General features: G+C 43.4%; 1 protein-coding gene across 3 annotated transcripts; it reads left to right on the top strand.

Annotated features, from left to right (window-relative positions):
• Positions 1 to 911: 911 nt before the first annotated feature.
• Positions 912 to 9530, top strand: amotl2a (angiomotin like 2a). 3 transcript variants are annotated; one of them, XM_086223606.1, is made up of 11 exons: positions 912 to 1156; positions 2036 to 2766; positions 2909 to 3062; positions 3527 to 3671; positions 3758 to 3850; positions 5246 to 5541; positions 6602 to 6774; positions 6872 to 6973; positions 7057 to 7220; positions 7522 to 7677; positions 7872 to 9530. In XM_086223606.1, exons 2-11 carry the CDS (start codon positions 2099 to 2101, stop codon positions 7955 to 7957), a joined length of 2037 nt encoding a protein of 678 aa, XP_086079732.1. In that variant the 5' UTR covers positions 912 to 1156; positions 2036 to 2098; the 3' UTR covers positions 7958 to 9530. The 3 variants fall into 3 exon arrangements, with proteins under 3 accessions (XP_086079732.1, XP_086079731.1, XP_086079730.1); XM_086223605.1 differs by having other exon boundaries at positions 913 to 1156; positions 2912 to 3062; positions 6596 to 6774; XM_086223604.1 differs by having other exon boundaries at positions 914 to 1156; positions 6596 to 6774.
• The last annotated feature ends 1096 nt before the right edge of the window (positions 9531 to 10626 follow it).

The raw sequence follows: 10626 nt of genomic DNA, 5'->3' as shown, positions 1-10626 counted from the left end.
AGAAGCTTTGGGTTTTGTACACATCACCTGAGACTGGGTAATTTCAATGTGTATTTCTTCAGAAATGTACAATTTAGCAGACCAATTTACTGACAAATCTATTAATAACAAAAACATGTTATACACACACACATACACACACACTCACATATGAATTCACTGCATTTTGAGTCTTTGTGTGGTTTGTGATAAGGGTTATTCAGGGTTATTGTGTATCACATTGATTTCTGGGCTCATGTCCAGTGGAAAGTAACTTTCTCAAGTACTATACTTGTTGCTTATTGTAGCATTTTAAGGAAGATTCATTCAACTACAGAAGGAAACATACATTTTCGTAGATCAAACCAATAATTTACAGTATTTGCAGCTTGTTTCATATCATAAAGAGCAGCGTGTTGTCAGGGTCACGTTTCAGCTGTCTGTAAATCGTTGACAGCCCCATTAAAAAGTTTCCCTCTTAACTTTTACTTTAATACACTACATTTTATCCCCCATAGATTTAGAAATAATAGATTCCATGCAGGAGTTTTAATATGAATTGGTTTTAGAGAGGCTGCTTTTACTTCATCTAAATATTTCTTGCACCGCCTGCGAACTTGTCAACATGAATATCATTGCATGGAACCCAACCAGTTTATTTACATCATAGTTCCACTGAGTAGGCTAATTGTGCTGTTCTATTTTATGTCCTCTTTGTATCTCTTGCGGTCCACAAATAATTCCCGAGTTGCTCCTGGAACAGTGAGGCTCTAACATCCCTCCAATGGCCAGCTCTTTTACATGACACAGGCAGCCAGCTGAGACAGTTGTGCTGCTCTGAAGCCCGTTTTTGCTCGGCCCCCCCTCCGTCCTCCCCTCCTCCCCTGTGCTCTGCTTTTGATCCAAAAGGGACTCGGAGCCTTTACATTCCATTCATTCCAGGCGCGGCGAACAATCGGCCCTCAGTGGTTTATGAGCGCGGCTCGTCGCTGCTCCGCTCAGTCTGCTGCTGCTCCTCACACACACTCACTCACACACACACACACTCTCACACGCGTTCATGACGGAGACGAGAAGAGTCCTGGACACTTGTGGACATTGTTGAGTTGAGCGCTAAACACTGGGACACATTTACACCACCGTCTAACGTCTCGGTGTGTGATGAGACTTTAATTTGGTGAGTAAAACCTTCATTTTTCTCCGCTTAGCGCTCTGGTGGCGGTGTGGACGCATTCCCGGGTTCAGTGTGAATGCACCATAAATCCCATCGGCACGGATTGTCCTGTGTGGCGCAATATTGACTCATTACTGGATTAATGGCGCAACTTTCCACTTTAATTTGGCTTTAAGTCATTTTTAAGTCATTATTTTGTGTATTGAATATCGTTACAATTGCCGAGTTTCCACCGGTAGACTACATTAAATTTCAAACTACTGAAATTCATTCAACGTGACCTCAGTACGATTTCATTATTTTAAGTTTACTAGAGGTTTTAAGGGAAATGTGCTTCCGTTCTATTTTCATGTCTCTGTCAATTTGCCCTTTGTTTTTCGTGTGGGTTTAGTGCTGCATGTCTGTCTGGCCGCTGAAAGTTGCGCTTTACTCTGTGTGTGTATATCAAAGCAGCATTTTATAAAAAAATAATTTAAAAAAACAGTCATGAGATTGTTCCTTTTTTTGATTACTGTTTGTGGTTCTCAAGTGAAATATTACAGTTACAGTATCGCCGCTGGCTACCAACATCAGTAAGATGTAAGGTGGCATGTAGCTGGTTATGTCAGGTGACCACAATCTTGGTGTCTCCTGTCAATTTTATATCTGAAGTGAAGAAGCACTGTGTTGTCCTTGAATCCAACACTGGGTTTTAACATCAACCATGTGTGAATTTTCACATAAAAATGCAATATCTGTTCAGCGTCCCAGTCAGTGTCTTTGTGAGGGTGGATTGGGTTCCGTTGCCAGCTGGGATGGGAAACTTGGTCAGAACAGAGGTCACTGAGGTGATTTGATTGAAATATCGATGTTATCTGATTAAGATGAATGTTTTTCCTTCAGAGTTGTGGTTCGTGAAGTTCCCCGAGACACCATCGTTAAGCTATTCTTTGCTCCCTGGCTGACATGAGAACCGCTGAAGACTCCTCTGGAACGGTCCTGCACCGTCTCATTCAGGAGCAGCTCCGCTACGGGAACCTGACTGACACTCGCACCCTTCTAGCTATCCAACAGCAGGCCCTGCGTGGAGGCAGTCCCCGCTCCTCTCTGGAGAGCCTGACCCAGGAGGAGTCCCAGTACATGCAGATGTCAATGAGGCAGGAGCCTCAAGGCCAGGAACACCAAGGGACTTGCCCACACTCTGAGAGCCCATTGAGCCATCTGTACCAGCTCCAGGGAGAGGAGCTACCCACCTACGAGGAGGCCAAAGCCCACTCCCAGTACCTGATCTCTCAGAAGGGGCAAGCTGGGCAGGAAGGCTCTGGCATGGACATAATGGGGGGTCACTGTGAAGGGCAGTGGGATCTAAAGAGGGAGCACGCTCGCTCCCTCAGCGAGCGTCTCTTGCAGCTCTCTCTGGAGAGAAATGGACCTAGAGACAGTCTGGCTATGAGCTCCTCTCACAGTTACCCACAGCTGAACAATAACAGCGCTACAGTAGCACCAGACAAGCGTGGGCCACCCCCGGATTATCCTGTCTGTGCAAGACCTCCAGAATACATGATTAGCCAGTCGCAGGTGCATGGACACTACTACAGAGACCCTCCTCCTCCCTTCTACTCTCAGCACCACAGGTAATCGCATGTCACGGAGACCGCTGTGGAGTCATTTCACAATTTTGTTAAATTTTGCGAAGAGCTACGAGCTCCAGTCGATCTTGATTTGTACGATTATGCGGGTTTCAGCTTGTAACAGATTACTCATGTGCTCCCTCAGCAGGTATGTGTCTGCTCAGTCCCAGGTGGCTCACGGCAGCATCACCGCAGCCTCCAGCAATAGCTCTGCTCAGTCTGACATGTTGATGCGGGAGAACGAGAGGCTCCGGAAGGAGCTAGAGGTGTACACAGAGAAGGCTGCCAAGCTGCAGAAGGTAAGAGGAGATGCCGGTTAAATATGTGGGACAGTTGGCTCATCGAGAGTAATATTTTCCTGCCAGGACATGCATGCATGATTGGCAGTTGAGAGAGATGCTACAAATTGTTTCACTGGCATGGACAAATGTTTTTCATGTCCTCTAGCAGCTATCTCACTTTTAACAGTTGATTTTCTCCCCCTGCCTGAAACACATCATCCCTCCTTTGTCTTTTCCAAGCCCTCTGGCATGTTGCCATGAAAAGAGATTAATGCCTCGACACCTGGGACCCAGAAGTGTTCCCTCTGGAATGTTGATTCCCAGTTTTCAGTTGCGCATAGTGTTAAAAAGTCATTTGCATGCAGGTTCACACACACAGTTTAAAAAAAAAGAGCTGCATTTGTAAAGATTACTTGATCAGCAACAATTCAGAATGTGAATGAGGATGCAGACACTGATCTCTCCCTCCCATCTCTTCCCAGTTGGAGTTGGAGATTCAAAGAATATCAGAGGCGTATGAGACCCTGATGAAAGGCTCCGCCAAGCGGGAAACTCTGGAGAAAACAATGCGGAATAAACTGGAGGCTGAGATTAAGAGGATGCATGACTTCAACAGAGACCTGAGAGGTACGTGTCTGTTGATCAGAAATGTCCTGTCTGCTTCTAAATGCAACCACCTCCACCTCTGTAACCGCATGGTTTTCCTCTTACAGAACAACTTGACACGGCTACCAAACAGAGAGCGGCCAAGGAAGCGGAGTGTACTGATCAGAAGCAGCATGTCTTCCTGAAGCTCTTGGAGCAAAGTAAGTTTACACTTTCATGAGTCTTTTATTAGAGGAACTGGCAGAAACACTGCAGGATAAAGTGTTTTTATATGATCTGGCAAATCACACCGGCCTGTGAAGGGCTTAATAATTGCAGGAACATAGTTTAGCAGGGATTGGTTTCCTCCCTCAGTGAAAAGCTGGGCCTGATGGTCCTATCTCTAATGTTAAGAGTTACTTTTGGCACTTAGACGCCAGCCGTTTTTCAAAGCTGCAGTGAATGTGGCCTGGATTCCTGGAATTTTTTTTGGTATTTCAGGCTGTTCAAGCATCAGGAATGCCCACCCACCCCGAATGCACACACTCAGATTTGCATCACTACTTCCCACCTCAAGGGGAACTAATAAGCCTGGGTCTCCAGGACATTCAGGCCCAACACAACCTGACCCCTCGCTAGCTCATTCTCCTTGTTTGGACATTTCTTTACCTCGTGGTTTAATCCTGGTCGTTCACTTGTGAGCGATCATTCCTCCCTATTCTGTCCTGTGCAGTAAATCCATTTTATCTCCACTCAGTTTTGTTTTTATTTCCCTTTTCAAATCAGTAATGATGTGTTTTTATGGAGTCAAATAAATCTTAGATTACTTATATTTATGAGCTAGGATTGATATGAATGATGACAGGCGCCATCATAGTTTGAGAGATAAAAAGAAACGTTGGGTTACATAATCAGGCATGCCGCTCTGTTATACATTACCCCGCTGGAATGAAAATTGCACTTCTTTGGCTTCTCAGTCCAGCCGTGTGATTGCCCTGAGCCACAAGATCAGACATATTGTTCATTTGTTATTCCTGACATCAGTTATCTTGACATGACAGGAACAAAACCACATGTAGCGTACAATACTGGGATGTGAACTTCAACTCTTTTTTTTTTTTTAACAAGGAGTACTTGAATTATATTTTGAGCTTCTTGTTTACTTCACGTCCATAGACGCATTCCAGAGCTTTTCCCAGCACAAAGCTATGCCTGTGTGCGTAAGTGGATAAGAGGAAGTCTGCATTCCCTCCACAGGCATGCACTCCTGTTGTGTAATCAACTCGCTTTTAAAGCGGCACAACACTTGGCATCACTTTTTATACATGTGACATGTTTGAGCTTCACGATTAAATGTACGTTTATAGCAGTGTGAATCAGATGTCTTGGTAACAAGTGTCTCTTGTTGCATCACATGCCATTTAAAGTGCAACTCTCAGTGGCTGCTGGTGTAGCTAACCCACCAATGAACATTTGCTTGATCTGCTCTGGCGCTCTTTTGCATGCTGAAGCCTCCTAGCATACTGGTAGGACAATAGATGATAGCTTCCAGTGTCATGTCAGTGTTTTCTTCTCTTACCAACATTCTCCTGTTTTGTATCATCTCCGTGTTTCAGATGAAGAACAGCAGAGGGAGCGTGAATGTCTGGAGAGGCAGATTCAGCATCTGCGCATCTCCGGGGAGGAATGCCAACGGAGACGGGAATTGCTTGAGCAGGCGCTGTTGTCGGCGAAGGCTCGCAACCGTCTTCTGGAGGAAGAACTTCAGAGGAAGAGAGCCTACGTTGAAAAAGTGGAGAGGCTGCAGAGTTCGCTGGGTCAACTGCAAGCGGCGTGCGAGAAGAGGGAAGCGTTGGAGCTGCGGCTGCGCACTCGACTGGAGCAGGAGCTGAAAAGCCTGAGGGCACAACAGGTGAGTAGATCCTGACACGTGTGTGAAGTTTTTATGTCTACAGCTGAAAAGACTCATTTCCTTTCTTGCTGAAAGCGAAATGAGACCATTGATAGCCCCTGGTAGGTGGCTGGTGAGTATAATACAACAGCCCTGTGATGAATCCCTCTGCAAGGATTCAGTTTTGATTTAAGTTGCTTCAGAGAAATTATGATTTCTTTTTCAGACTGTAAGCTATACTGACTTGTAGTGATGGACATCATTAATTCAGGGCTGTTGTATTATACTTCATTAGCTGTGTCTAGATATACCTGGTTTAGTTTTGCTAGTTTTTTGTAGTTTTAGTTTCACTTGAAGCTGAAGGGTAAAAAAAAAAAAAAAAGTCATTTGCAGGAATGCTTCTTGGGCGGGAATGTTTATTTCCTGTAATTTGCACTGGTTGCCCGGCAACCTCATAGTGGTGACAAGACTCAGGAGTCACTGTGACTGGCCAGCAAACTCTAAAAACATTCAGAGGTGCTGATAGACAGATTTTATTTTCAACCTTGAACAGAGACAGGCTAGAAGTTTCCCCCTTTTTCTAGTTTTTGTGCTAAGCTAAGCTACTCAACTGTATTTTGTAGCTTTATATTTAGGGTGTCTTGTGCTCACAAAAAAACATTTTTTTTTATCTCCTGTGATACTTTAATTCTGACTTCAGAATGCAAAACGAGCCAACCACATATATTTAGGTTGAAGTTAATGGCAACGGGTGGCTAAAAACTGTTACAGCAAGAAAAACTGCCAAAAAAACATCAGTTGACCAACTCTCAGGCACGGTGCACAGAATGATCCTCCTCTTCTTTAGACGTGGTTTTGTTGCACTAGCTGTTGTTTGCCATTCGCTTCAAGCTAAAAATACATGGAGCAGAATTAAAGCAATAAAGGTGAGAAAAAAAATTTTGAGTTCATGATACCCAGTTGTGATTACTTCAAAGACAAAAACCACTTGGCAGATAAAGTACTGCTTTAAGAAAGCAAATGATTAAATTTCCTTTCAGTGAAATTTTTTAACTGATTGCATTCATTATGTCAGTCTCAGAACCAGACCGCAGACCCTGTGGTTTCAGAACCAAGCTCCATTCAACTGAGGGAGAAAGAGGAGCGTATTCTGGCCCTGGAGGCCGACATCACCAAGTGGGAACAAAAGTACCTGGAGGAGAGCACCATGAGGCAGTTTGCGATGGATGCAGCTGCCACTGCTGCAGCACAGAGGTACGTCAGGCACACACACACACACATAAACATCAGATATATAGAAATGCAGTGATACGATATTAAGTATTCTAACTGTCTGCTGTTTGACTTTCAGGGATACAACCATCATTAACAATTCACCCAGACATTCACCAAACAGCAGTTTTAATGACGACCTGCCTTCATCGAGTCACAGACATCAGGAGATGGAGAACAGGTACACAAATGTTTACATCCTTGTTTGGAAACAGTTTATTTTTGGTGTTTGTGGGTTTGTGTAATAAATGTGTTTCTGGTTAGGATCCGAGCACTGCACGCTCAGCTCCTGGAGAAGGATGCAATGATCAAGGTCCTGCAGCAGCGGTCCAGGTGGGAGCAGTGCAAACTGGAGAGACAGGGGCTACGTCTTGCCCGGTCCGTCCCTTCCATCAATACTGTGACCAGCAGCAGCACAGAGACTAAAGGTGAGTGTGTTAATGCAACACAGAAGAATTTAGAATCTTTATTGGCACATGGTATCAAGCGACAACTGGCAGACTGCTCAGCGTCGCCAGACAGAATGTACCCTTCCTTAAAAAAGTAGGGTGCAAGAGACAACCCCTTCATGCCCCTCAAATAGACATGTTTTTAAGCTGGAATGCATATCATCTCTCGCTCCAGAATAGACCCATCCAGAATAGTCCTGGGAAGAACTCGGCAGGGCAGATGTTCACAAGTGTGTAAATGTGGATGTAAGTGGGTAATTAAGCAGCTCTTTGTTTGTAGGAAAGAGCCTCTCAGATGACCAGACAGTTGCTGCCTCCCTGCACACTCAACCCCGCGTGGTGTCCAAACGCCCAAGCCGAGACTCAAGCACCCAAAGTGACGAGCCCCCAATAGAGTCTGGCAAGCAAAAGATGAGTGAGGAAGCAGCTTCCACCGGTGGGTTGATGGTTTTGATATGCTTCTGGTACACAATCAGCACCACACTGTTCACCCTTTTGACAATTTGAGGCCAGACTTTTTGATTTTTGGTGTATTTGACCACTTTTTAAAATGCAACCACACTTAGGAAGTCTCTCAGGCATTGTGGTTGCGTTCGCTTTTCTGACCTGCTCCTTATTTCTTCACTCTAGTCACTTCGGAGGAGCCCAAAGCACCAGCCAAGACATCGGAGAGCATCAACAGCAGTGATGCAGATGTGGTTGAAATCCTTATTTGAGCACCCACATGACTGACCCACATAAGCCAAGAGTCTTTTGTCTGAGGAGGGCGTGTCTCTGCATCTGACCAGTGATTATCTGACACATTATCTTGGAGTCCGAGTGTTGCACCATTGGGCGAGAAAAGCTGAGCTTTCCTCTTCTGCACACTTCACACGCTGCCTCACTAACCAGAATACTTCATGGTACCTGGACAGGACTCTGCAGTATGTTAGGAGCCTGGCTGCTGAGTGTGCATGTTATTTCTTTACTTCTGTATTTATATTTGTAAATGCTGCTCATATTGTGATGTTTTTTTTCTGGTTTGGAGGCGAGATGGACAATGATCTTCTTGTCTTGCTCAGCTTTTCTATTATGTTCACTTTTCTAGATTATATACCATCAGAGGTTAGTCAAGTTAATTTTAATTTAAAATAGTCATGGGGTTATTTTTGAAAGTGTCTCCTGTGTTCTGTGTCATGTTTGGGGATTATTCTGTTTATAAGTGCTACACAAACCTAAATTGCTCCTGTCTTTAAAATACATTTGGGAGCCTGCTCACAGCTCACTGGAGGATTCGGAAACCTCCCTTGAATGCGGAGCGTGCAGCATGCCTGCTCCTTCTCTCTTAAAAAAGCTAGTGGGGACTGACAGCGTTTCACGGGGGTCTGATTCTCCAGATCCCGGGTTAATGTTCAGGGCCTCCGTTGGCGACTGCCCAGCATTTCGCTCCCCTCCGCTGACATGATGGAGCTAATCTTCTCACATTCCTTGCTGAGGGAATGCTCCAGTTAAAGAAAAAGTCTATCTAAAGTCTGACCCCTCGCCCTTGTTAAAATGGCACGCATTCTCCACGTGATCCCTTTTCTGGGGTTGGTTATTTGGTCCGACTCGTGGTAGCTGGTTCTGCAACAAGCATAGAAATGGTCAACTATAATTGGCCTGCATTTGCCATTCTGTTTGTTGTCCCCATCGCTGTACTCTATTCAGCTGCATGTTCTCCATTACCCAAGTATCCTTAACATGGGATCTTCTATTTATTTTTGCCTGCATAGTGTAGGATCACTAAACACTGCTGAATGTTCACTCCTGTTTTCAAGGAATGTTTTTTTTATATTTAACTGGAATGTGCCAGATATAGTATAAGAAAGAATGTTCAAATTCAACAAATACAAGTCTGAGGATGCTCCTGTTCTGGCTTCTGGAAAGAGAATGTGAATTGAATTGGTTTTCCCCATCAAGCTTTTTCATCATACTTCCTGCCACAATGCATCTGCTGGTCAGAGCAGTGTGTCGGCTCAACTTAATGACCTTCACACTTTTGGAATGTGTTTACATGAATGGCTATTTGAAGTGAGAGAAGTTAATATATTTTGAAGGTTATTTTTTTTCATTGATAAACTTGTCTATGTTTTTGTCTTCTGGTGCCAAAGATGTGCTCTATTTTTAAGTTATAACCGACAACAAACACAAAAGGTTCTATTGAAGTGCCTTGCTTCAGCTGGTCGACCCATTTTGATGTTGCTGTGAACTTTTGTAAAGTATCTATGTATTAATATTTCACAATAATAGATTAAAATTCTTAATATATGTCTCCTAAAAGGCTTTCTGTTTTTCTTTGTTGCACTGGTAGAATAAGGGACTGTGCACGCGCTGCTACTTGCTACTACTGCTGCTACTTGCTACTACTGCTGCTACTATCTCTTTGAGCTACTTTTTAATCACGTACTCAAAATGCAATCGGTCTTGATATAAGAAATCCACAGTAACCTCTCGCACAGCCTTTTGAAACACATTTTTTAATATAACACTTCATCAGGCTTATGGCTAAAAAAACAACAACACGGTTTTGCTGTAACATTTACGTGTTATTAAGAAAATGAATATTTCAACATAGTAAGCTGGATACTTTACTTCAAATCCCAAATCAGTTTTGCATCCTGCACAGTACCCTCTGGTACTTGTACTTGTCACTGTGCTAACAGTTAAAATAATGTTTCAAACAACGCCATTCAATGTCCCAGATGTTAGAGTGCAATGTTCCTTTATAAACTGCAGGATGTCAGCTGTTTACTTTAATACTCAGTACCTCAGGTGTCTCTAGCACCCAGTTGATACTCCTTTGATCTGTTGTACCTACATGTAAGGTAATGATACTGTACTTTTAAGTGTGTTCCATGTACAGATTCATACCAAAAATTTCCACCATGCGAGCTGGAAAATGACACGGTAACGTTGCAGCTCCCTAAAATCGAGGAGTTGTGTTGTTACATAATCTCTGTAAAACTAAATATGAGTGAATGCCAGAAATATTTCCAAGCTGATGTTGTGGTCTGGATGTTCAAATTGGCTTTTGTTGATGGAATATCTATAACTGCCGTTTTATCACTTCGTTTTTTTTTTTTTTGGGGGGGGGGGGTGGTACTCCAAAGCATCCAAAGAAAAGGAAAGAAAAGAAGAAAAAAAATCCATGCAGTTTTAAATCTTCTTCATCAAAGCAACCCATCATCTAGTTGTTTTTATTGCTGTATTAAAACAATATTTTAACTACTAAAAAAACAAAAACAGCAGCTAGTTAGTGTGAAGCTCATTCGTGCTGAGTTACAAAGAAAAAAACTTTTTAAAATTGGCACTCAGTAATGCATTTTTCTTTTCTGTATTTGAAAATGTACCGTACATGAACGGTGCA

The sequence above is a fragment of the Aulostomus chinensis genome, chromosome 14 (genome assembly GCF_037954235.1).
Source record: "Aulostomus chinensis isolate RoL2024-O1b breed Wild chromosome 14, RoL_Achi_v1.0, whole genome shotgun sequence".
NCBI lineage: Eukaryota > Metazoa > Chordata > Actinopteri > Syngnathiformes > Aulostomidae > Aulostomus > Aulostomus chinensis.
The sequence above is the reverse complement of the archived record's forward strand: the minus strand, read 5'-3'. Positions and strand labels throughout refer to the sequence as shown.